This window comes from Cetorhinus maximus, chromosome 2 (assembly GCF_964194155.1).
Source record: "Cetorhinus maximus chromosome 2, sCetMax3.hap1.1, whole genome shotgun sequence".
Lineage (NCBI taxonomy): Eukaryota > Metazoa > Chordata > Chondrichthyes > Lamniformes > Cetorhinidae > Cetorhinus > Cetorhinus maximus.
In genome coordinates this window covers 8,526,188-8,554,022 of record NC_135880.1, presented here as the reverse complement: position 1 = coordinate 8,554,022, position 27,835 = coordinate 8,526,188, and the positions used below count along the sequence as shown (strand labels likewise).

The 27,835-nt window shown below is 45.7% G+C and overlaps 2 protein-coding genes across 2 annotated transcripts in view; both read left to right on the top strand.

Moving 5' to 3' along the window:
• LOC144692089 (uncharacterized) overlaps nucleotides 1–27,835 on the top strand; it is a 981,581-nt gene that overhangs the window by 43,465 nt on the left and 910,281 nt on the right. The window lies entirely within an intron of this gene.
• tesk1b (testis associated actin remodelling kinase 1b) overlaps nucleotides 21,756–27,835 on the top strand; it is a 147,409-nt gene continuing 141,329 nt past the window's right edge. The window contains exon 1 of the mRNA XM_078560556.1: nucleotides 21,756–21,991. Coding sequence (XP_078416682.1) covers nucleotides 21,773–21,991 — 219 coding nt within the window. The 5' untranslated portion in view covers nucleotides 21,756–21,772. The remainder of the gene's footprint in view (nucleotides 21,992–27,835) is intronic.

Sequence of the window (27,835 nt, the reverse complement as noted above, 5' to 3'; positions counted from 1 at the left end):
GTCATGCGTAGGCACCTCGCTAGATCCAGGGTGTACAGATATAGATGTCCGAGAAACAGTGCCGCCAATGCCTCTGCATGTCCAGGGATCTGATAAATCACATTTGCCTCATTCTGCACGAATTGGTGCCACAGGGACTGGGAGGACATCCTTTGCCAGTGGCTGTGAAAGTAACAGCTGCACTCAACTTCTATGCCACTGGCTCCTTCCAGGGCTCGAGTGGGCATCTCTGTGGGATCTCGCAGGCGTCCATACACAAATGTATACATGAGGTCACAGATGCCCTTTTTGCCAAGGCCCACAATTACATCAACTTTGACAGAGATCAAGGAGGCCAGAGCACTGGCCTTCACAGAGATTTCCAGGTTTCCATGGATGCAGGATGCCATCGACTGCAGTCATGTGGTTGTAAAGCTCCCTGGCAGCAGACACTGCAATACATAAAGAGGAAAGCTCACTGTGCAGCTGTTGTGTGACCATAATAAACAAATCCTGCAGGTTTGGGCCACACACTCAGGAAGTGTGCATGACTTATACCTTGAGTAGATCGCAGATCCTGGACATCTTTGAGGGATCATATAGGATGTAGGGCTGGCTTCTCAGGGACAAAGGGTACCCTCAAAGGACATTGTTGAAGAAGCCCGTGCAGTGGCCTCAGACTCCTGCAGAGAGGAGGCACAACCAGGCTCATGCCACTACCCGGAAATTGGTGGAGCACGCCATAGGGATGGAGAAGATGCGATTCCGATGCCTGGACAGATCTGGCGGAGCACTCCAGTACATTCCAAGATGGTGTCACGGATCATTGTGGCTTGCTGTGGGCTACACAATCTGGTGCTGCAAAGTGGGGAAGGCTGACCAGATGATGAGATGGAGAAACTGCACATCTCCTTTGATGAGGAGGACCTCGAAGGGGATGAGTGCTATGAATTTGAGGAGGTGATGCTGCAGGGGAAGAGGCCATAGCACAGCCAGGCGTGGCAGGTGTGCACGGGAGGGCCTCATGACCACAAGATTCCAGTAGGAGGATGATGACTTGGAGTGAGCATCCCCTTTGACAAGTGGCCTACATGAGAGGCCAACATGAACAGCAGCTTTGCTACTCCTATCTTTTCAATTATGCACTTCAAAATGAGAGTCAGTGTTTCCACATCAGGTTCCTATTGCCATGATCCTTTGATACTTAATGGAACATTGGGAGTGTGTGTCCTCGCTGAGATGAGGCGCTGTCTGGAAGAGGGCGCGTTGGCATCAAAGGTCCGAATGTGCTGACTCTTCAAGCATCCCAGCTGTGACAAGAGCCTACATGATGCTGGAGTTGATCCATTATTATTATTGGGCTCGTATGTGGTAGCATTCAATTGGACAACCCTCCTCGAGGCGATCCATGTCCAGCTACGCGACTATGCATTCTGAGTAATGTCGATGGTGCAAATCATGGGTGAAGCTTGGGCCAAGGTAGCCGAGGAGGTTCGACAGGCCTCAATCCATGTACACGTGAGTCAATTCTCCCTGTCACCTTTTCAATCCCATTGACACCCGGTACCCTCACTCAGGGATGTTGGCCTGCATTTTTTCTCACCTTACTATGGATGTGGACCACCTGAGGATGACCTGAGGCTGGGTAAATAACAATGGGGAACCAGGAAAAGGTAGAGGAGTTGAATAAATACTTTGCTTCAGCCTTCACAGTAGAAGATACTAATAGCATTCTAAAAATACTAAATAGTCAAGGGGCAAAGGGAGGGAGGAAATAAATACAACAAATAATCACGAGAGAAAAAGTACTAGGGAAACTAATGTGGCTAAAGGTCGATAAGCCCTCTTGACCTGATGGATTGCATCCTAGGATATTAAGGGAAGCAGCCACAGAGATTGTGGATGCACTGGTAGTAATCTTCCAAGAATCCTTAAATTCTGAAAAGGTCGCAAAGGATTGGGGAATGGCCAATGTAACACCCTTATTCAAAAAGGGAGGGAGACAAAAAACCGATAACTATAGGCCAGTTAGCTTAACATCTGTCATTGGGAAAATGTTGGAGTCTGTTATAAAGGATGTAATAGCAGAGCATTTAGAAATACATAATCTAATCAAGCACAGTCAGCATGGCTTCATGAGGGGGAAATCATGCCTAACAAATTTATTAGAATTCTTCAAGGCGGTTACAAGCAAGATAGATAAAAGGGAACCAGTAGATGTAATATATTTGGATTTCCAAAAAGCGTTTGATAAGATACCACACATAAGGCTACTTAATAAGATAAGAGCCCATGGTGTTGGGGGTCATATATTAGCATAGATAGCGTGGCTAACTACTAGAAGGCAGAGAGTTGGGATAAGGGGGCATTTTCAGGGTGGCAACCTGTAACTAGTGAAGTGCCACAGGGATCAGTGCTGGGGCCTCAATTATTTACAATATATATTAATGAGTTAGATGAGGGAAGTGAATGTACTATCGCCAAGTTTGCGGATGACACAAAAATAAGTGGGACGGCGAGTGGTGAGGATGACACAAAGAGTCTACAGAGGGATACAGACAGGTTAAGTGAGTGGGCAAAAACTTGGCAGATGGAATATAATGTGGAAAAATGTGAGCTTATGCACTTTGGCGGGAAGAATAGAGGAGCTGAATATTATTTAAATGGGGAAAGACTGCAGAAAGAGGCAGCGCAGAGGGATTTGGGAGTCCTTGTGCATAAATCCCAAAAAGCTAACATACAAGTTCAACAAGTAATAGGGAAGGCAAATGGAATGTTGGCCTCTATTTCAAACGGAATGGAGTATAAAAATAGTGAAGTCTTGCTAAAACTATACAAGGCACTAGTTAGACCACACCCAGAATACTGTGAACTATCCTTAACTAAGGAAAGATGTACTGGCATTGGAGGCAGTCCAGAGAAGTTTCACTAGGTTGATCCTGGGTATGGAGGGATTTTTTTATGAGGAAAGGTTGAGTAGGTTGGGCCTGTACTCATTGGAGTTTAGAAGAATGAGAAGCGACCTTATTGAAACATATAAGATTCTTAGGGGGCTTGACGCTGAGAGGTTGTGGGAGAGTCTAGGACCAGAGGGCATAATCTCAGAGTAAGAGGTAGACGAGGAGGAATTTCTTCTCTCAGAGGGTAGTCAATCTGTGGAGTTCTTTATGTTTTTATCCATGGAATGTGGGCATCACTGGCTAGGCCAGCATTTATTGCCTATCCCTAATTGCCTTTGTCCAGGGAGCATTTAAGAGTCAACCACATTGCTGTGGTTGTCACATGTAGGCCAGAACAGGTGACAACAGCAGATTTACATTCCTGAAGGATATGAGTGAACCAGATACAACAATCAACAATGGTCATCATTAGACTTTTAATTCCAGATTTTTATTTGATCCATATGCCACCATTTGCCATGTGGGGATTTGAACCCATGTCCCTAGTGCATTACCCTGGATGCCTGGATTACTAGTCCAGCAACAATACCACTATGCTATTCCCTCCCTTTACCACAGAGGGCTGTTGAGGCTGGATTGTTAAGTATATTTAAGGCTGAGATAGACAGATTTTTAATCAGTAAGGTTTCATAATCAAGGGTTATGGGGAAAAGGCAGGAAAGTGGAGTTGAGGATTATCAGATCCAGCCATGATCTCATTGAATGGCAGAGCAGACTCGATGGGCCGAATGGCCTACTTCTGCTCCTACGTTGTATGGTCTTACGACATTCAAACAATTACACGCCAGCCATTAACATGTTCCTATTTAATGCAGACATTATGCCTTCATGGGCAGCGCTGGCCCTGACGATTTGAAAAATTTCTTGATACCATGAAGCCCTCAAGGTCATGCATAATTTCCACTATAGAACACATTTAAGCTTCAGTACTTTATTGCTCTTACCCATTTCTCTCATCAGCATTGTCTGAAGGTACGACCGGCGGCTCCTGGTCATGCTCAACAGATCCATGACCCACCACATGTGACCATTTGGAATTAGCATTTGTGACCCCAGCCAGTGGTCTGGTGAGGGCATGGACAGTGCTGCATCCATTAAAACGAGAACCCTGTGGCCACTACACAGACAGCTACATGGTTAGAGACGCTTAGAGCGCCAGGACACTAGTTTGGCTGAGGGGGCCAGTGTCTCATAGACTTAATGTGGCAAGGTGCTCACACTTATTGCTCAGCTTATTAGATGTACAGTCAAAATATCACAAGTGCAGCTGTCAGACAGGAGTGCACAATAACTTACAGTATAGGCTCAAAGCATGGAAGCTCTGGCAGATGACAGAGTGCATGAAGTTCCAGGCCATATCACCCTTCTTCATGAGGTGGTGTAGTGGGATTGTCACTAGACTGGTAATCTTGAGACTCTCTGGAGACCTGGTTCGAATCCCACCACAGCAGATAGTGGAATTTGAATTCATTAAAAGTTTGCTGAAACCATAATCAACTGTTGTAAAAAGCCATCTGGTTCACTAATGTCCTTTAGGGCATTTAAAAAAAAAAGACCTAGTAAGTTGAATCAAATGGCCAGTTAAAAGGAATGAAACTGGATGGACCACCTGGCATTGAAATAGGCACCAGAAACAGCAGCAAATCCAGCCAGCCCTGTTGACCTGGCAAAGTCCTCCTCACTAATATCTAGGAGCTTGTGCCAAAATTGGGAGAACTGTCTCACAGACTAGTCAAGCATAGTCATCCTCACAGAATCATACCTTACAGATCATGACCCAGAGACCAATATCATCATCATCATCCTGTCCCACTGGCAGGACAGATCCAGCTGATGTGGAGGCACAGTGGTATACAGTTGGGTGGGAGGGAGTTGCCCTGGGAGTCTTCAACATTGACTCTGGATCCCATGAAGTCTAATGGCATCAATTCAAACATGGGAAGGAAACCTCCTGCTGTTTACCATGTACTGCATCCCCACCCCCAGCTAATGAATCAGTACTCCTAAGAGGAGGTGTCAGCTGTGGCTCAGTTCATAGCACCCTCGCCTTTGAATCAGAAGGTTGTGGGTTCATGTCCCACTCCTGGAAAACCAAGAACTGTGAAAGTACTCGAAAGAGTTACATGCTATCTGTTGATAACTCGAAAAGAGTTACATGTTGAACACCACTTGCAGGAAGAACTAAGGGTGCATAATGTATTCTGGGTGGGGGACTTCAATGTGCATCACCAAGAGTGGCTTGGTAGCACCAACACAGAGTCCTAAATGACATAGCTGCTAGACTGGATCTGCAGCAGGTGGTGAGGGAACCAACAAGAGGGAAAAACATACTTGATGCCAACCTGCCTGCTGCAGATGCATCTGTCCATGGTAGCAGTCCTTGTGGAGATGAAGACCCATCTTCACATTAACTATACGCTCCATTGTGTTGTGTGGCACTACCACTGTGATAAATGGGATAGATTTTCAACAGATATAGCAACTCAAGACATGTGGTGCTGTGGGCCATCAGTAGCAGCAGAATTGTACTCAACCACAGTCTGTAACCTTATGGTCTGGCATAACTCCCAATCTACCAATACCACCACACCAGGGAATCAACCCTGATTCAATGAAGAGTGCAGGATGGCATGCCAGGAGCAGCACCAGGCATAACTAAAAATGATGTGGCAACCTAGTGAGGCAGCAACACAGGACTACTTGCACTACAAGCAGCAAGTGATAGAGCTAAGCTATTCCACAACCAATGGGTCAGAGCTAAACTCTGCAGTCCTGCAACAATCAGTCGTGAATGGTGGTGGACAATTAAACAACTCACTGGAGGAGGAGGCTCTACAAATATCCCCATTTTAAATGATGGACGAGCCAAGCTCATCAGTGCAAAAGATAAGGCTGAAGCATTCGAAACAATCTTCAGCCAGAAGTGCCGAATGGATGATCCACCTCTGCCACCTCAGGAGGTCCCCAGCATCACAGATACCAATATTCAGCCAATTCGATTCACTCCACATGATATCAAGAAACGACTGAAGGCACTGGATACTGAAAAGACTATGGGCCCTGACAATATTCCGGCAATAATACTGAAGACTTGTGCTCCAGAACTTGCCTAGCCAAGCTGTTCCAGTGCAGCTACAACACTGGCATCTATGTGCAAATATGCACAAGTAGTTCCTGTACACAAAAAGCAGGACAAATCCAACCCGACCAATTACCGCCCAATTAGTCTATTCTTGACCATCAGTAAAATGATGAAAGGGGCGATCAACAGGGCTATCAAGCAGCATTTTCTTAGCAATAACCTGCTTACTGATGCTCAGTTTAGGTTCTGCTAGGGTCACTCAGCTTCTGGCCTCATTACACCATTGATTCAAACATGAACAAAAGAGCTGAATTCCCGAGGTGAGGTGAGAGTGACTGCCTTGACATCAAGGCCGCATTTGACTGAATGTGGCATCAAGGAGCACTATCAAAACTGGAGTCAATGGGACTCGGGGAAAACTCTCCGCTGGTTGGAGTTATACCTCTCACAAAGGAAGATGGTTGTCGCTGTTGGAGGTCAATCATCTCATATCCAGGACATCACTGCAGGGCAGTGTCCTTGGCCCAACCATCTTCAGCTGCTGCATCAATGACCTTCCTTCCATCATAAGGTTAGAAGGGGCTGTTCGCTGATGATTGCACAATGTTCAGCTTCATTCTTGACTCCTCAGATCCTGAAGCAGTCCATGTTCATGTGCAGCAAGACCTGGACAATATCCAGGCTTGGGCTGACATGTGGCAAGTAACATTCGTGCCACACAAGTGTCAGGCAATGACCATCTCCAACAAGAGAGAATCTAAACATCGCCCATTGACGCTTAATGGCATTACCATCACTGAATCCCCCACTATCAACATCCTGGGGGTTACCATTGACCAGAAACTGAACTGGATCAGCCATATAAATGCTCCCGCTACAAGAGCAGGTCAGTCGAGAAACTCACCTCATGACTCCCCAAAGCCTGTCCACCAACTACAAGGCACAAGTCAGGAGTGTGATGGAATACTGTCCACTTGCTTGGATGAGTGCAGCTCCAACAACACTCAAGAAGCTTGACACCATCTAGGACAAAGCAGCCTACTTGATTGGCACCCCATCCACAAACATTTGCTCCCTCCACCACTGATGCACAGTGGCAGATATGTGTACCATCTACAAGATGCACTGCAGGAATTCACCAAGGCTTCCTAGGAAGCACCTTCCAAACCCACGACCGCTATCATCGAGAAGGACAAGGGCATCAGATACATGGGAACACCACCAACTTGCAGGTTCTCCTCAAAGCCATGCAGCATCCTCACCTGGAAATATATCACTGTTCCTTCACTGTCGCTGGGTCAAAATCCTGGATCTCACTCCCTAACAGCACTGTGGGTGTACCTACACCACATGGACTGCAGCGGTTCAGGAAGGCAGCTCACCACCACCTTCTCAAGGACAATTAGGGATGGGCAATAAATGGCAGTCCCACCACGTCTTGGTGCTTCCCCAACATCCTACAGCCTACTGACTGCTGCACCCTGCTGTCTGTGATGACCTTGTCGGGTGCCCTCTGGTGGGCCGAGACCTGGAGGGCCTCGGCCTGCTTCTGGTGTCGTGCTGTGGGGCAAGTGGACCCTCCTCGGCCTGTGGAACCGGAGATGATGAGATCATAGGAAGAGCGATTTGGAGTCACCTGGGTAGATGGCTGTGGGGCGTGCAACTGCTGGTCCTCCTCTCTATGGGTCCTCCAAGGGACCCTGGCTGACTCCTTGTGAAGGGGTAGCTGGAGTGAGATTGAGCTGCCCACACCCCTCTGGCATGGACACTGTTAGAGGCCAGATATGTTGAGCTGGCGCAGCAATGCAGGACCCATGTCCTGGACCAAGGTCTCCATGGTGGCCGTCATCCTGCCAGTGTTGACCTCAGTGTGTTGGCAGGATGGTACAATCACCTCGGTCTGAAAGCGGATGGAATCCTGCATCGTTCCTGGCAATCTGAGCAATGCAGCTGATATCCCTTCCAGATGTTCCCGTGACTGTCGTTGCAGCTGCAGCAACTGATTGAGGACCGAGTCTGGAGGCTCATCATCTGACTCGGACTCAGCAGATTCCTTGCCTCCAGCAGTCCTCCAAGTGCCGGTGACCTCGGATGTCCGTACCTTCGCCTGCTGTGGACCAGATTGTGATCCCGAGCCTGCTCTGGATCTAGGTCCGTGAGTCTCTGTGCCGGTGGAACGTGTGGGTGATGGCTCTGACAGGTCTTCTAAGGCGCTGTCCTCAGGGTGCTCATGCAGATACTTGCTGCCGACCTCACCATTGCCGCAGGAACGGTCAACATCGTCTCTAGCCAGCGCGATGGCTCTGTTCTTAAAGTCACTGAGTACCTTGAGTTCTGGCACACCACCCCACTGTCTGGGACCTCTCCCTTTTATTGTTCATGATCTTGTCCTGCATAAAGACAAACATAGAGGGTGTAAGCAAGATGCATGGCAGGGCAAATGAGAAAGATGGCTCCATTTGTGGGTAATTTGTGGAGCCATGGATGGAACGAGGACAAGATCAGCAGAGGGGATGAGGCCATGTGAGGGTGTGTGTGAGAGAGTGTGCGGTAATGTCCATTGAGCTGGTAGTGAGTGAGTTCCCTGTGGATGTGTGATGGTCTTGGGAGTTGTGGGAGTGATGAGATGGTTGCCTTACCCTGGTGGAACAGATGAAATCATTCAGCCTTTCTCTGCATTGGGTGGTTGATCCTTTCTGACCAGCGTTTACAGTGACCACTGTTGCCACCGCCTCCCAACCAGATTGGTGTTGTTGCTGCCCCTCCCGCAGCCAGAGCGGGAGTAGAGGACATCATGACAGGTCACCACGGCGTCCAGCAGGCGCTCAAGTGAGGTTTTGGGGCCCTCTTCAATGGAGTTGCCCTATGCTGCAAGCATAGAGAACTGTGAGCGCTGTGGCCATTTAAATATGGCAACCAGAGTGAGGAAGCGGTGAGCTGACGTTGGGGCAGGTGAGCTGGAGGCTGCGTGCCAGCGATCCAGCGGGTTTCACCCGGGTATGTAATTAACGAGGTGGGACAGGGACGAAACGGTGAGAAAACCCGCCACTGCGGTCAGCGGGAAAAGTGCCAATTTCCACGCCTGCCACTGCACTTAGTGCAATTCAGGGAAAATCCCATCCAGACCGTTTCTCCCTCAACAGATACTCCAGGCCTGCTAAGTGTTTCCAGCACTTTCTGTTTTTATTTCAGACTGATGCATCTGGGTCTGTTATATCACCTTGTTTTGAAAATGTTAACTTGTTTTGAATACTGCCACTGCCTCCCTAATCATCATTGACTCTTTCGTGCTATTAACATCTAATATACTCATCCCATGTCTCTGCTATCACCAGAGGGACTCATTTGTTTCAAGCCCACTGACTGCCAGTTTGACTCAGTGGTAGTATTAATATCTCATTGTCGGATGGTTGGTTATAGGAAGCCCTACTCCAGCTCGCAATCTGGGGTGACATTTCAGAGCAGCACTGAGTGAGTGCTGTTGTTTGGATCATACAGTAAACTGAAGCCTCGTCTGCCTATTCAGATGGATTTAATAGATCCCATGATACAATTCAGAGAAGAACAGGAGAATTCTCCTAGGGGTAGATCTTGATTTTGTGAGATTGTGTTTTAATGGGTTCAGATGTTTTAAATTTTTTCTTATTCTTTCAAGGGATGTGGACATTACTGGCTATGGCAGCATTTATTGCCTGTCCCTAAATCTCCCACCATTTTTAATTCTATTCAATCCAGCTGAAATAAAAACTGGAAGAGATGCCTTTTTCTGCCATTCACGACTGATCTGTATTTCAACTTCATCTACCTATTTTTGTTCCATATTCCTTAATACCGTTCTTTGGCAGCCTACCATCTTGCAAGGCAATCGTTTGCGCTTTGCTGGTCAACTCTGTTAAACATCACCTGGTGTGGCTCAGGAGCTCCACTCTGGCATGACAATCTCTGCCGCATTTGCTGCACAGGAAGACAAGTGGTTGAGAACGTGTATAATTCCCTGGCCTCTGTTTTCTCTGGGTCCTCTTCTTGGATAGTTGGACTTTCCGTCTTACCTCACCTCTTTCAATGCCCTTCCAGTCACCACTGGCGACTGTCTCCCAGTTATCAATGTCCGTCATCTTCGTTTCTCACTTGCAGGTGTCCTTGTAGCAGAGGTATGGACGTTCAGGAGGTGGTGACCAGTTCATCGTATAGAAGATCTTTGGGTATACGGCTGCCATCCAACCAATGAACATGGCTGACCCAGCGCAGACATCTTTGGCTTAGTCATGAGTCTATGCTGATGGAATTAGCACACTCCAGGACCTCTGAGTTGGTGACTTTATCCTGCGAAGATATGCCAAGGATACATCTGAAACAATGAAGGTGGAATCTGTTCAGCCTTTTCTCCTGCATATATTGTCTGGGTCTTACTACTGTAGAGGAGTGCAGTGAGGACACAGGCTTGATGGATTCACAGTTTGGTGTTCTCTGTCAGGCTACAGTTGTTCCAAACTCTTACTCAGTTTGGGCATAACAGCTGCAGGTTTTGTAATGGTATGATGATTTCAGCAACAAGTGACAGATTGCTGATGATTGTGGAGAGTAGATATGTGAAGTTATCAACAGCCTCCAGGTCACATTGTTAATGCTATACCAGAACATTTCACTTACTAATGCTGATGATCAAACCACACTTTTAATAGCCTTACCAAACAAAAATCTGCTGAGCTAAAAGCAAAATACTGCGGATGCTGGAAATCTGAAACAAAAACAAAAATAGCTGGAAAAACTCAGCAGGTCTGACAGCATCTGCAGAACTTCTGATGAAGAGTCGTTTGGACTCGCAACATTAACCGTGTTCCTCTCTGCAGATGCTGTCAGACCTGCTGAGTTTTTCCAGCTGTTTCTGTTTCAAAAATCTGCCGAGCTCTGTTCTTCATAAAAACCAAACAGGTCGCAGAAAGTTAAGTCATTTCTAATGCAATTTCTAACCCTTTTGAAGAGTTAACAACTATTAACTATTGCCAATCTATCTCTCTAGCAGTGAAAATGAACCATGGGTGGAATTTTACTGTCCCACGCCGGCGGGTTTCAAGGCGCAGGGCGGGTTGTAAAATGCAGCTTGTGACATGCCTGCCACCTACCTGACCTGTGTCCCATTTTACGATGGGTGGGGGAGGCATCAGGCGGTCACCCGCCCTTGGTGCCATTGAGGCCCTTAAATGACCAGTTAATTAAGTGGCCACTAAAGGGCCTTATCTCACACCCCACCGCTATTTACCCACAGCAGGCGTAGGCCCACACCAAGCAGATAGCTTTAACTGCATGGCCTGGTGTTGGACAATGGGAAGGACCTCCTTTGAGAGGACCCTGTGCTCATCGAAGGCACCTTCCCCCCCTCTTTAACTCCCCCCGCACCAACAGCCTTTCAACCCAGCCCTCCAACTCCCTTACTCCTCTCACTGGGACCAAATTCATGAAGGGTCTAGACAGAGTAAATAGAGAAAAACTCTTCCCATTGATGCAGCTGTTAAGAACCAGAGGAAAGAGGTGAATGGCAAAAGAATCAATGGTGATATGAGGGAAAACTTTTCTTTTAAGTAGTGAATGGTTAGGATCTTGAACGGGCTGCTTAAGAGTGTGGTGGAGGCAGATTCAATCATGGCTTTCAAAAGGGAACTGCATAAGTACCTCAATAAACGGGGTTGAGGGGACAGGGCAGAGAAGTGGAACTATCAGAGTTGCTCCTGCCGAGAGACCCGACTGGCCAAATAGCCACCTCCTGTGCTGTAACCAAAGATTCCACTTAAAGGGGTGCTCCTAAAGTATCTGGCTTCCCTTCAGTCTAATGCTCTGGATTTTCAAGTGCGGAGAAGCTGGTCAAAGGACTTTCTTGTGGCTCTGCTCCACTTGATTTGACCATAATCACTAACCAGTGGTCCAAGATGTATTGGACCCATGGGAGAGTCACCCAGGCTGCCCACCTCTCCTGTGGCTATATGGCTGGGTGGTCCTAGCAAGTGGGTCACATGGTGTTTGCCCATCTGTTTGAAGCGTTCCACAGCAGGTAACACCGGAGGATGCTAGTTGCATTGTTAATGGATCAGGTTAAATTGTGGATTTGTTTCACAATATTTGACAACGATAACAATTTGAATAAACCATGACTTCAAACTAAAAGTACCAGTGTCAATCTTGGCTCAGTGGGTAGTACCCTCACCTTTGAGTTTTTTTTATTCATTCATGGGATGTGGGTGTCGCTGGTTAGGCCAGCATTTATTGCCAATCCCTAATTGCCCTTGAGAAGGTGCTAGTGAGCTGCCTTCTTGAGCCGCTGCAGTCCATGTGGTTTAGGTACACCCACAGTGCTGTTAGGAAGGGAGTTTTAGGATTTTGACCAAGCAACAGTGAAGGAACAATGATATATTTCCAAGTCAGGATGGTGAGTTGCCTGGAGGGGAACTTCCAGTTGGTGCTGTTCCCATGTATCTGCTGCCCTTGTCCTTCTAGATGGTAGCAGTTGTGGATTAGGAAGGTGCTGTCTCAGGAGCCTTGGTGAGTTTCTGCAGTGCATCTTGTAGATGGTACACACTGCTGCTACTGTGCGTCAGTGGTGGAGGGAGTGAATGTTTGTAGATGGGGTGCCAATCAAGTGGGCTGTTTTGTCCTGAATGGTACACAGCTTCTTGAGTGTTGTTGGAGCTGCACTCATCCAGGAAAATGGAAAATATTCCATCACAATCCTGACTTGGGCATTGTATATGGTGGACAGGCTTTGGGGAGTCAGATGAGTTACTCGCCACAGGATTCCTAGTCTCTGACCTGCTCTTGTAGCCACAGTGTTTATATGGCTGGTGCAGTTCAGTTTCTGGTTAATAGTAACCCCCAGGATGTTGATAGTTGGGGATTCAGTGATGGTCATGCCATTGAGTGTAAAGGGGTGAATCGAAAGGTTGCGGGTTTATGGTCCCATTCCAAAGTCTTGAGCACATAACCTAGGCTAATACTCCCAGTACAGTGCTGAGGGGGTCCTGCACTGTTGAAGGTGCTGTCTTTCAGATGAGATGCTAGACTGAGGTCCCATCCTCCTACTCAGCTGGACATAAAGAATGAAACGGCACTCTTTTGATGAAGTGTAGGAGAGATCTCCCTCATGTCCTGGTCAATATTTATCCCTCAATCAATTTCACTAAAATAGGTTATCTGGTCATTATTGCCTTGCTGTTTGTGGGAACTTTCTGTGTACAAATTGGCTGCTATGTGACTACATTTCACAAATTATTTCTTTGGCTGAAAAGTGATTTGGGACATCCTGAGGTTATGAAAGGCAAGAGATAAATGCCAATTTCTTTCTGTAATATTGGCCGCAGTGTTCAATAATTGGCTGTAAAGTACTCCAGGATGTCCTCAGGTGATGACAGACACAAGAGAAATGGTAGTTGTTTCTTTGATCAGCTGTGAAGGGTTTATGATGTCTCTCACACATGAAAGGCGACACTGTATATAAATGCAAGTTCTTTCTTTTACTGTACTGGGAAAACTTCAGATACCAAGAAGCTGTTGATCGGGGAAGGAAGTGAATCAGATTTTGGCTGGAGGTGGGGAGGGTGTGAGTGGAGCAGAGGGAGTACATCTTCGAGGGTGGTGGCAAAGGAATTAATGTCCTGCTACCAGACATTAGATTGTTACTTTGACATTAAGCTTTTGTTTAGATTTTGTTTGCGAATGCTATTTATATATTCATTCTGCATGTCCAGTTCTATTCCTTAATTGACCTCATTAAATTGCCCCTAAACAGAATTCTCCCATCTCATTTCTTGAAGTTGCCCTTTCTCATAATGAGGTGGACATTCATAGGCATAGTGGGCAGCACACTCATCTCTGAGTCAGAAGGTTGCAGATTCAATCCCCATTCCAAAGACTTGAGCACACAATCTAGGCTGACACGCCAGTGCAATACTGACAGTAGTGCTGCACTATTAGAAGTGCCGTTTTTCAGATGAGACATTAAACTTGGGCCTTGTTTGCCCTCTCAGGTGGATGTAAAAGGCAAGATTTGAAGGAGAATTCTCTCCTCTGCCTTGGTCAATATTTATCCCTTAATTATCTTCATGAATAAATCAGATTATCCATTCACCATCTCATTTATTTTCCACATTAAAACAGTGACTACATTTCAAAAGAACTTAATTAGCTGTGAAGCGCTTGGGAACATTATCAGGTCATGGAAGACACTATATAAATGCAGTTTCTCTTCCTATGGCCATGTTATTGAACTTGCCAATATAACGCCTTTCACTACCTCAGAATGTCACAAAAGGCTTCCCAGCCAATCAACAACTACAACTTGCATTTATATAGCACCTTTTATGTTGCAAAATGTCCCAATCTGTTTTAGAAGATTAGACAAAATTTGACACCGAGCCTCAAAAGGAGATATTAAGGCAGGTGACCAAAAGCTTGGTCAAAGAGGTAGATTTTAAGAACTGCCTTAAAAGAGAGAGAGTCAGAGAGATTTGTAGGGAGGGAGTTGCAGAGCTTGGGGCCCAGGCATCCAGAGTTAAAACGACAAAAATCAGGAATGCTCAAGAGGCCAAAATTTGAGGAGCGCAGATATCTAGAGGAGTTGTTGTCGGGCTGGAGGAGATTATAGAGATAGGGGGGGGGCGAGGCCATGGAAGGATTAGAAAACACATGAAAATTACGTTTGAATCCTTGTAACGCAGGAAACCCTGCTGTAGTATAAGGGTATCTGGAATAGCATGGGTTAATGTGGGACTGGGAAACAGTACTGCCCACAGTGTGATATAAGGAGACATATGACCTGAGACTGGAGTCATTTGGACTGGACAGCGACCTGTGTAGAAGCAAGCATGGAGTTAGCTCATAGCTTGGGCTGTAGCCTGTATATATGTACGCAGTTATGTGCTACGAATAAACAGTTAATATTCAACCGTGCAAGACTCAGAACCTCTTTGTGAGACCTACTGAACATACAATGTGGCGATAGCAAATGGAAAAACCCAGAACCTCAGAGAAGTTAGAGCAGAAATTCAAATGCTGGAAAACGAAAGGAACAGCATTCTTACCGGACTGAAAGCAAATCAGTGAAGACACAGAGGGAGATCACCTGAAAGAAGCTCCATTGCAGAATTTTAAGCAGAAAGGCATAAGAAAAAAACTCCATTGTGCAGCTGAGGCTTCACAAGATCTCGTGGAATTGTGGATGCCCACAGAGTCAGAGAACCTAGTAGGGGTGAGCAAAAAATTCAGTTCTAAACCAAACTAATTTAAAAAGCTTCAGTGCTGTAAAAAGAAGTAAGAGCAGCCCGCTTCCAAAAGCACCGCTGCTGGCCCTGGCTCAGAATTGGCACCATACCACATGGCAGCTGAGCTCATTGTAAGAAAGAAAAAAAAAATGAATCAGAAGGTTTAAAAAAAACCTGCCAAAGCCGGGAATCCACTGTAAAATGCCCAAAAATCCTCAATCACAGGGAAAGCCCAGAATAGTTAATTGAGTAAATTGTTGCACAAAACTAAAGGCAAAGAGGTCAGGACCACCATCGCCACAGGAGCCCACCAAAGCACGGCAAGTGTGGGAAAACCCTTTAAAGAAATGGTTGCTGTTGGTGTCATCTTTAAAACCTGCACAGCATTTAAAGCTGTAATCGCCTGAACTTTAAAGCATTCCTGGACAAGAAGTCAACATTACCAGTCCAATTTGGACTGATCCAAGGGCCAGACCAAACAGAAAATTGGAGGCTTTTGGTGGAAAAGATTCTTATGATACATGATAGCTTCAGGATTAGATTTAAAAAAAGAGATAGCATGTAAATGCACTATTTTGTTCAGCAGGTCTGATAGCCAATTATATTATTGCGAGGTGAGGAATAAACGAATCCTCAGATAAATTTTATGAAGTTCTAAAATCCTTCAAAACGTATTTTACTTTAAGAAGCAACAAAATTTTATTGCAAAATTAACAAATGTGTCCAATAGCCCTGAGAATCGGTTGACTCTCCTGTAAAGCGATTATACAGATTGGCGGAAGGCTGTGATTACAGTGACCTTAAGTCAGAACTCATAAGGGACAGAGTGGCTGACAATGTCTTTTCAAACATACTACAGGGCAAGGAAAATCTGACTAGAAAAGGCCATCCATCAGTCAGACAGTCTGAAATCTGTCAACAGCACTGATTCATTTTACATGGTGAAAGCAAGCCATGGTGCAGCACAACTCCAACTGTCCAGCTGGTAAAGCAACAAAACGGCAGAGAAACTCCAAGCCAAGGAAGACAACACCCAAACCAACCTAAAGAGGGTGGGCGAACATGTCAGTTTCGTGGAGCCGAGAAACCTCACAGGTGAGATCAATGTCCAGCAATCTCAGTGCAGTGTTTCAACTGCAACCACCTGGGACACTTCAGAAAGCTAAAACATGCAGATGGGCGGAGGATTCTTTTTTTTATTTCACGGGACATCAAAATCGCTGGGTAGACCAGCATTCTCATTGCTCATCCTAATTGCCCTTGAGAAGGTGATGGTGAGTCAACTTCTTAAATCATTGCAGTCCATGTGGTGTAGGTACAGCCATATTGCTGTTAGGAAGGGAGTTCCAGGATTTAACCCCAGCAACAGTGAAGGAACAGTGATATAGTTCTAAGTCAGGGTGGTGTTTGGTTTGGAGAGGAACTTTCAGGTGGTGCCCTTGTCCTTCTAATTGATAGAGGTCATGGATTTGGAAGGTACTGTCAAAGGAGCCTTGGTGAGTTGCTGCAGTGCATCTTGTAGATGGTACTGCTGCCACTGTGCATCAGTGATGTAGGGAGTGGATGTTGGAGTGGTTGATGTGGTGCCAATCCAAGTGGGCTGCTTTGCCCTGGATGGTGTCAAGCTTCTTGAGTGTTGTCAGAGATGCACTCATCCAGGCAAGTGGAGATGTTATGGCACAGCTGATGGTAAATGCTGAGTTCTTCAAATCCCAAAGGGAAACTTGAAACAACTGCCACAACTTGTTTTGCAATTTGTATAAATTTCGAGATGTGTGCCTTAAATTCAGTCGTAATAAGACCACCAAGTCATATAGGTTTTTACAAAACTATATTAAACATTTATTGATAAAAGAAATGACTTTAAATAGATACATAGATCTACAAATTGCTACTATCATAACTTCTAAACCTCCTACTTAATCTGACTCCCAGTTGCACTTTCATTAAGGCAACAGTAAGGCATATATTTTTAAAAGACCCAGGCAAAGTAAATGATACCCTGAACAGTCAAATGCAAAGTGAGTTCTCTTAATTTCAGTCCCTGAAGGCAGCAGTTTGGCACATACAGGTTGAAGGCGTTTCACACATGCTGAATCTTAGACTGCCTTCTCTTACACACAGCCTTCGCCTCTATACAAAAACAAAAAACTTCTGCGGATGCTGGAAATCCAAAACAAAAACAGAATTACCTGGAAAAACTCAGCAGGTCTGGCAGCATCGGTGGAGAAGAAAAGAGTCGACGTTTCGAGTCCTCACGACCCTTCAACAGAACTGAGTATAGTTAGGAGAGGGGTGAAATATAAGCTGGTTTAAGGTGGGCGGGGGGAGAGAGAAGTTGGTGGGGGGGGTGGGGGGAGGTGGTTGTAGGGACAAGCAAGCAGTGATAGGAGCAGATAATCAAAAGATGTCACAGACAAAAGGATCAAAGAGGTGTTGAAGGTGGTGATATTATCTAAGAAAATGTGCTAATTAAGAATGGATGGCAGGACACTCAAGGTACAGCTCTAGTGGGGGTGGGGTGGAAAGACTGACAAGGTATTAGTTGTAGATTTTAAAATAATGGAAATAGGTGGGAAAAGAAAAATCTATATAAATTATTGAAAAAAACAAAAGGGAGGGGGAAGAAACGGGGTAGGGATGGGGGGAGGGAGTTTAAGATCTAAAGTTGTTGAATTCAATATTCAGCCCAGAAGGCTGTAAAGTGCCTAGTCGGAAGATGAGGTGCTGTTCCTCCAGTTTGCGTTGGGCTTCACTGGAACAATGCAGCAAGCCAAGGACAGACATGTGGGCAAGAGAGCAGGGTGGAGTGTTAAAATGGCAAGCGACAGGGAGGTTTGGGTCTTTCTTGCGGACAGACCGCAGGTGTTCTGCAAAGCGGTTGCCCAGTTTGCGTTTGGTCTCTCCAATGTAGAGGAGACCGCATGCTCTCTGCAGGAATTGACCAAGGCTCCTTCGACAGCATCTTCCAAACCTAAGGCCACTAACATCTGGAAGAACAAGGGCAGCAGACACAAGGGAACACTACCACCTGGAAGTTCCTCTCCAAGTCACTCACCATCCTGACTTGGAAATATATCGACTTGGAAATATATATGTCACTGGGTCAAAATCCTGGAACTCCCTCCCTAACAGCACGGTGGGTGTACCCACACTACATGGACTGCAGCGGTTCAAGAAGGCAGCTCAGCACCACCTTCTCAAGGGCAATTAGGGATGGGCAATAAATGCTGGGTCTAGCCAGCGACCCCCACATCTCATGAACAAATAAAAAAAAAATCCATGGGATGAGGTACCATGCCAGGAAGAGACTCAATTGTGCTTCTTGGGTGAGGTCAAGGATTCTGGATTTTCTTGTTAGAATGCGGACATCTCAGTAACTGGTCACCACACCAATTTCAAATTGGACATGGGAGCCAGTGTCATGGTCCTCTCAGATAAAGAACTGTGTCTGAGAGATTTCTGGCTGTGAATGACAGACACACCACTCTATGGCATGGAGGAATCCAACTCCCGGTCATAGGCATGATCGTAAAACCACTAAGGTATGGCAACAAGCCATTCAAAGTCATGTATGTCATCCAAAATCAATCTTTTTCTCTCTTGAGCCGTAATGCCTGTGTTGTCCTTAACCTTCTTAAAACAGAAGATGTCAAGACAATCTCTGTCTTCAACTACATGGAACTGCAAGTTCCCAAGTGGCCACCAGTAAAGAGACGCTCGGCTGGGACTTCAGCTCTGAACTGTCTTCACTCGTTGCAGAGCTGGTTTGTCCAATTTCTTTGCAGGTGACTCCTCTTTGGTCAGACCATTCAAACCTCCAGCTAATTATCACTGTGCCTCGAGTAGAAGGCACACAGGGAAATGACCTGAAACAGAATAATGAGCCACAACCCCCAACTCCAACCGTTGTTGTCATACTATCTGTAAAGACCACGGCACAGACACTGCAACCTCCAGCCAACGTGCAAAGTTGCAAGACAATGCAGGAGCAAGGACCTAGTGACTATCAACTCACCAGTGCACACCTCAGTGTGGTACGGAAGAACACAGTAATGCGATAAAAGCCAAACTGCAAGGTGAGCCCACTGATGAGGAACATCCAAACGACAGGGAGTGACGCCTTCGACTCCCACAAAGATCACAGCGAACCACACGGAAAAAGTAAAACTGGGTCCGTACCACGACTGAACGGAGTGAACACTCTCTCCAGGAAGAACGGGACAAGCCGGTGGTCTCCGAGCAGAGCAGGGGGGGAGTTGACAAAGAGAAGTTCAACTTCAAGGGGTGGAAAAAACATATTAGAAGAAGACGACCAAGCTCCAGAAACACAGACTACAACTCAAATTCCCAATCAACAAAGATAAAAGCAAAATACTGCAAAACACTCTCTCCACAGATGCTGCCAGACCTGATGAGTTTTTTTTCCAGCATTTTGTTTTTTTATCCCAACTAACAGAGGTTGCCCAAATCAACAGAGTCCACCACTCCTTCAAATGTGACCAGAACGAGATCTGAAAGAATTGTCAAGCCTCCAGACTGTCTGAGTTTATAAAGTCCAAGACTTGAGGGGGGAGGGGTAGAAGGGGATTGTAATGTAAATACCTGTTGGGGGGATGGGGGCTTGTAGTATAACGGTACCTTACATAGCAAGGGTTAATGTGGGACTGGGAAACAGTACCGCCTACAGTGTGATGTAAAGAGACAGATGACCTGAGACTAGAGTCAGTTGTATACTGGACAGAGACCTGTGTAGAAGCAAGCATGCAGTTAGCTCATAGCTTGGGCTATACTGTGTATGCAAGTACATAATGTGTTATCAATAAATAGTTAATGTTCAACCATACAAGACTCAGAACCTCCTGGTGAGACCTACTGAACAGACAACACCCACAGTTGATTTGTGCACAGCAAGCTCCCAAGGACAGCATTGTGATGATGGCCAGATATATCTGAGTGATGATGTTGGTTGAGGGATAAATATTGGCCAGGAGACTGGGGAGAACTCTCCCCTGCTCTTCTCCGATGTGGTGACATAGGTTTTTGTTTCAGATTGATTTTCAGGTCTGGGTTTGTTTTGTGTTTAATTGCCAGTGAATTTCTGCAGCCCGTAGGCGGCGCCCAGCCTCTCTCTCTCTCTCTGTGACCGGGGGAATGAAGGCTTTTTGTGGGGCGGGAGCATTTCAGCAGCGCCGCCTTCTCTCCAGCCTCCCTGCTTTCCACATATGGGAAAGCGAAGTGTCAGCAGCACACAGAGAGAGAGAGAGGGAGAGCAATCCGGAATAACACCCACACTGATGTGTGCAAAGCAGCGATCACACCCGGAGCAGCAGCAGCAGCGGTAATCCGGAGCCAGATCCCAAGCCGGAGCTCGGTGCTTCCCTTCGGCTGATGGAATAAACCGAGCCGACACCCGGAGCGGCTGCAAATCCGGAGCAAGAAAGAGCAACGGCAGCATTGTAATTCCCGACGGGAACTGGAATCAAGAGTTGGAGCTGGCTCTAGAGAGGAAACCAGGATCAGAACTGGAGCAGGATTAATAGGGGAAAGCAGGGTCAGACCCGGAGCAGTTGGAGGGAAAGCAGGGTCAGATCAGGAGCAGAATTAACTGGGGGGGGGAAACCAGGATCAGACAAGGAGCAGGATGAGAGGGAAAACTGGCACCAGACCCAGAGCTGGATGAGAGGAGAACCAAGATCATAGAGGGAACAGGGTTTGGGAAGGACCAGGATCAGACTCGGAGCAGTGTAAAGTCAGTTCAGGATCAGTTGGTGATGATTTATTTGATAGACTGAGCAGACAGTATTTGGTCGTCTCAGCGCCAACTCCATCTCAGTTACTGTTTCAAACTGCCCAAATTGAGCCCTGGGTTAGGATTCCCCCCGGGAATACATTTGACTTTACTGGTGAAAGGGCTGCACTCATACTGAGCTAGTGACTGTGACCAGATCAGGAATGAATTGTTGATTAATTATGAATAGATCAGACCTGACGAATTATTCATTAATTGTTGCTTCATCGATTTATCATTGTTGGATTATCCATTGGCTGGAACCAGATAATCAATAGGTCAGAGCTTGGTTATTGACTGATGCATTGTCAATTAATTGTCGCTTTCCAGATTTATCAATACTGGATTATTAATTGATTGTTGCTGGATTATCAATTGACTGGAACCAGATTATCGATGGATTACTCACTGATCGATGGATCATTGATTATTTGTTGTCGGATTATCAATTGATCATTAATGGATTATTGATTTATTTTCTAACTCTGACCCAAGTCCTGCTGATAACTCTTGATTTATTAGTTGGTTTGAGATTGCCTGCAGCGGACACAACCCTAGTTCTGCTGGTGTGAAGCCCTCCCTCTAAACCTCTGAAACCTCCTCTCCTCCCACCAGCCCATCATTAAGAGGTTCCTGATTTGGGAAAGATGTGAATCAGATTCCAGCGGTCGGTGGGAGGGGCGGGGGGAGGGAGGGAGGGGGCTCTGGGGCGATGTCGAGAGAACCAACACTCAGATTGGACCTATCCAGCGATGTGCTGATACCAGACCCCGGGCCGTACTCTGCTCCAGTGCTAGGCTCAATGCCCGGGTGCAGCCATCTCCGCCCCTCTTCGTACAGGGCGCTGCGGAGTGCCGTCTCCACCTTGACCAGGATCGACGACTTCTACTGCGAGAAAATTGGGTCGGGATTCTTCTCGGAGGTCTTCAAGGTAGGTGGATCTGAATGTTGCTCATCTCACCAGAGAAATGTGTCCATAATTGATGTTGGGAGAGAGGCGCAGCTGAGTACTTGAAGCAACAACTGATCCTGGAACACTGTGTACACCCGCGGGTCCGTCTGTACCTGCGTGTCCATCGATACTCAAGGGTTCGTCTGTATCTGAGGGTCTGACTGTACCTGATCAGCCTCTGTTACCTGAGGCTTTGCTACCTGAGTTAGGCTCTGATTTGGATGTAGGGAACGTGCTGAAGTTTGCAGATGATCATAGCTAACTAAGACTAAAGCAATGGTTCTCAAACTTTTTTGGTTGAATGGTCCCTTTTCAAACGCGTTAATAATCACAAGAACAATAAGAACGACTTACATTTATATAGCACCTTTAATGTAATAAAATGCCCCAAGGTGCTTCACAGGAGCATTATAAAACAAAATGTGACACCGAGCTACGTAAGGAGATATTCGGAGATGGCCAAAAGCTTGGTCAAAGAGGGAGGTTTTAAGAAGTATTATATAAGAAGAAAGCAAGGTAGAGAGGTTTAGGAGGGAATTCCAGAGCTTAGGGTGTAGGCAGTTGAATAGTCGAGTCTAGAGGTAATGAAGGTGTGGATGAGGATTTCACCAGCAAATTGGTTGAGGCAAGGCCTTAGTTAGCGATGGTACAGAGGTGAAAATGAACTCTTAGTGATAACATGAATATGAGGTCGGAAGCTCATCTTGGGGCCCAATATGACACCAAGGTTGCAAACAGCCTAATATAAAAGCAAAATAGTGCAGATGCTGGAGATCTGGAATAAAAACAAAAAGCTCAGCAGGTCTGGCAGAATCTGTGGCGAGAGAAATAGAGTTAATGTTTCAAGTCCAATATGATTCTTCACCTGGAGAAGAGTCATATTGGACGCAAAACATTAACTCTGTTTCTCTCTCTGCAGATCTACAGGTCAGGAGTGTGATGGAATTCTCCCCACTTGCCTGGCTGAGTGCAGCTCCCACAACACTCAAGAAGCTTGACACCGTCCAGGACAAAGCAGCCCGCTTGATTGACACCACATCTACAAACATTCACTCTCTCCACCACCGATGCACAGCGGCAGCAGTGTGTACCATCCACTAGATGCATTGCAGCACCTCACCAAAAGCCCTGTCACAGTACCTGCCAAACCCGTGACCTTTGCCACCTAGAAAAACAAGGGCAGCAGACACATGGGAACACCACCACCTGGAAATTCCCCTCCAAGTCACTCACCATCTTGACTTGGAAATATATCGCCGTTCCTTCACTGTCGCTGGGTCAAAATCCTGGAGCTCCCTCCCTAACAGCACTGTGGGTGTACCTACACCACCTGGACTGCAGCGGTTCAAGAAGGCGGCTCACCACCACCTTCTCAAGGGCAATGGGACAGGTAATAAATGCTGGTCTAGTCAGCGACGCCCACATCCTGTGAAAAAAAGATGCTGCCAGACCTGCTGAGTTTTTCCAGCACTTTCTGTTTTTATTGTGAACAGTCTAGTTTAGTCTCAGACAATTGCCAAGAATGATCAGAAGTCCCACTGCTCCCCCATCTAAATTACAATATCAAACCACACTCGTAATATGAGAGCGCTGCATGTGATAAGGGTTTTAATGATGCTTTTAAGAAAACAAGTGTTTACTTACAGGTATCAGATGGGTGTGCCTATTTAATTATTTCAAAACTTTCCTCTCTTGAACAAGACTGAACTGAACTCACCAGGTGCCCACTGCCAACTTTGGTAACTGCGGGTTCACTTATTGATCTTCCCGCTGTTCTCGAAGCTCCTACCTGTGCGGTCCACTCCGCATTGCACATAGAACAGCCATTCTCCAACACCAGCTTGCACCAAGCCCATTCAAGATGCAACATATATAGGGCAGTACAAGTGGGTAAATTGAGTTAAGATACAGATCAGCCACGATTTATAATAAAAACAGAGAATCCTGAAAATACATGGCAGGTCTGGCAGCATCTGTGGAGAGAGAAACAGAGTTAACGTTTCAGGTCTTTTTGTCAGAGCTTTCCAGCATGTTCTGCTTTTACTTCAGATTTCCAGCATCAGCCGTATTCTGCCCTTATATCAGTCATGATGTAACTGAGTTGTAGAAAAGGCTTGAGGGGCTGAATGGCCTCCAGTTCCTGTGTTTCCAGTAAAACGATTGGATGGGTGTTCACAAGCTGGAGTATGGGTTCCTGTTGTCCGCACATAGGATATTCCTGGAGTTTTGAAGTGGAAAACTCAACCGTCACACTGTTACATATTGTGGAATTTGCTACTTTATACACCTTTTAGTCAACATAAATTGCCCTAATCAACACTCAAGTTCATTGTACACAAGAATTAAGAGCAGGAGTAGGCCTTTTAGCCTCTCGGGCCTGCTCCGCCATTCGATAAGGTCATGCCCGATCTGATTGTGGCTTCAACTCCACTTTCCTGTCCACCCCCCCCATAACCCTTGACTTCCTTGTCGATCAAAAGTCTGTCTAACTCAGCCTTGAATATATCCAATGACCCAACCTCCACTGCTGCCTGGTGAAGAGAATTCCACAGAATATTGACTCTTTGAGAGAAAAAAATTCTTCTCAGCCTTAAATGGGAGACCCCTAATTTTTAAACTATACCCCCTAATTCTAGACCCCTTTCTGCCCCCCCACCACAAGGAGAAACATCTTCTCAGCATCCACCCTGTCAAGTCCCCTTAGGATCTTATATGTTTCAGTAAAATCACTTTTCACTCTTCTAAAATTTAATAGATACAGGATCAATTGTATAAGCTATCTCTATCTTTTTAGTTTAAAAATGTCTTTCCATTCTTCAGATATGGTTCTGAAAAGATAGACTTATAAACTGAATGTTCCACAAGTATATAGAGATGATTTTTTAAAATCTATTCTTTGGTAAACAATCTTTGTTTTCTTATTTAACTAGCAGCAGAGAAACGTTCGGCACTGGTGATCACAGCTGTTGTCTGTGATCTGTTCATAACAGAGAAGTACCATCTATATATTCAAAAATTTTCTGAACTTCCAGTTCACAAACCCAGATTCCTGTTGTCATGATTTCTGTTCACATTTTTCTATTAACCTTTCCCTTTGTCAATTGCCATGTCAACATTTCACATGCAATTTTCTGACCTTAACTGTCACAGTGTAGTTACAGACCTTGGCCATTAGGTGGCAAGTTTTCTAAAACCCAATTCTTGCTGCCTTCGTTTGTCCAAAACATTATATACTCATCAGCTGAACACGGCCAGTTTGATGGCTGTTAATAACATTACATAAATGCTATCACTTGGCTGAATTCGCAATCCGTTATGTTTGAAAGTCTTTTGCAAGGCAAAAATCTCTCAACCTTACAGTGTGAAGAAGCATCATTGCCATGGTGATGTGCAGATTGCCTGCGGGGAATTTCTGCACATGGTCAGAAGGTGCGCACATGGCTGAGAGCCCTCTTCCACTGCAATGTGTGAACATACTCAACCAGGGCCCAGGCTTTCAGAAGAAGCTAAAGGCAAAATACTGTGGATGCTGGAAATCTGAAACAAAAGCAAAAAGTGCTGGAAAAACTCAGCAGGTCTGACGGCATCTGTGGAGAGAAAGACAGAGTTACGTTACGAGTCCGCCTGACTCGTCACACGGGCTCATAACGTTAACTCTGTTCCTCTCTCTCCACAGATGCTGTCAGACCTGCTGAGTTTTTCCAGCACTTTTTGTTTTTGTTCCAGAAGAAGCTGAGGCCTTCAACTGAAAACTTCAACAAAAATAGTAAGAGGCACAAAGGTGTGTAAATATCGCCATGCTGTCAAACGATATGTGTGATGTTTTGTTTAAAACCTTTTATATTTAAAATGGAGTTATCAAGAAAACACGTGGGACAAATTATTTTTCAAATAGATTTTGAGTGATTCTCTTAGTTGATCAACAAAAATCAATTTTAAAAGAATTTGTTGTGATATAGCAGCTTCACAACCTCAAGACAGCCTAATGTGCTCATGGTGCTGGACTGAGTTTTTTTTAACCTCTGCTGAGTTTAACTCCTGAGGAGAAAGACAGCAGATCTTGTCTTTGAGAGCCTGTGAGAGCACAGTCTCACACTGCTTCAATCGCATGGCCCTGAGAACCACTAATATTAAAAGGGCATTTTACAGGGAGCAGATTGCGGGTCCCACACCTCTTGGCCAAAACTCAGCTCCCTACATCCTAACTCCCACCAAGAAATGTTCACCTATCACTCCTGGGGTCACTGACAAATCTGTCAACACCTCGAGTTTAAGACTGTAATCCTCATTTTCAAATCCCTCCATGGTCTCACCCCTCCCTACCTTTGTGACCTCCTGCAGCCCCACAACCCTCTTGAATTCTCTGCGCTGTCCAAATCTGGCAATTGTGCGTCTCGATTTTTATCACTCCACCATTGGGGGCCACGCCTTTAGCTGCCCAGGCTGCAACTTCTGGAATTCCCTCCCTAAACCTGTCTACAAATTATGGTGGAGCTAGAATAAGAGACCCTGAAGGAGTTGACCAAACGTTTTGTGTTGTTTTAAGGGTGATATTATCTAAGAGCAGGAAACAAGACATCTTAGCACTTGGAGCGGTGTGATTTAACAGTATGGGCAGTTCAAAGTCCTGGGGCCCAGACGCTGTCCATCCACATTCGGGACTTCAGTTTAATCTCTTACCCGAAAGGCCTATTCCAGTCTTTTCCTCAGTAACCTGCAGCAGGTGTGCGAGAGCAGGTAGCTCCCAGGATAATCTGATCAGATTCATGTTCTGACGGAAGCAAATTGAGAGCCCGGGGAATTAATGGCAGGATGAAAGCTAAACTAGGTGTAAGCTGAGGCCTAGGACCCCAGGCCTGGCTGTCAGGGGAATGGTTGCTTTGAGTCCCAGCAGCATGAGCGAATTGTCTGATTTCACAGCAAGTGTTTCACCAGGTGTTCCTTACTCTCCCGTTGTGGCACTGCCTTCATCATACCATCTTGTATGTAGAATTAAATAGAGTTTTACAGCACAGAAACAGGCCATTCAGCCTCCACTGGTATTTATACTCCACACAAGCTTCTCCCACACCTCTACATCTCACCTTATTAACATATCCTTCTATTCCTTTCTCCTCAGGTACTTACCTAGCTTACCCTTAAGTACATCAATGCTATTTACCTCAACTATTCCATGTGGTAGGGAGTTCCACATTCTAGCCACTCTCTGGGTAAAGAACAAAACAAAAATAAAAATACCTGGAAAAACTCAGCAGGTCTGGCAGCATCTGCGGAGGGGAGCGCAGTTAACGTTTCGAGTCCGTATGACTCTTCAACAGAACGAAGTAAAAACTATTTTTCCTTAGTTCTGTTGAAGAGTCATACAGACTCGAAACGTTAACTGTGTTCCCCTCCGCAGATGCTGCCAGACCTGCTGAGTTTTTCCAGGTATTTTTATTTTTGTTTTGGATTTCCAGCATCTGCAGTTTTTTGCTTTTATCTCTGGGTAAAGAAGTTTCTCCTGGATTCCCCATTGGATTTATTAGTGACTGTCTTATACCAGAACCTAGTTTTAGTCTGCCCACAAGTGGAAACATCTCTGTTTAAATAGATCTTTCCTCTCCTCTGACATATGGAGGCCTGCTCTCTGCCTCTTTCTTGAACTGGTAGAATCATACAGCACAGAAGGAGGCCATTTGGCCTATTGTGTCTGTGGAACTCTTTGAAAGAGCTATTCAATCAGCCCCACTGCCCTGGGGCTTTCAGATATTTATCCAATTTTCGATTGCAAATTACTGTTGAACATTTGCTTCCAGCTTCCTTTCAGGCAATGTATTCACTGTG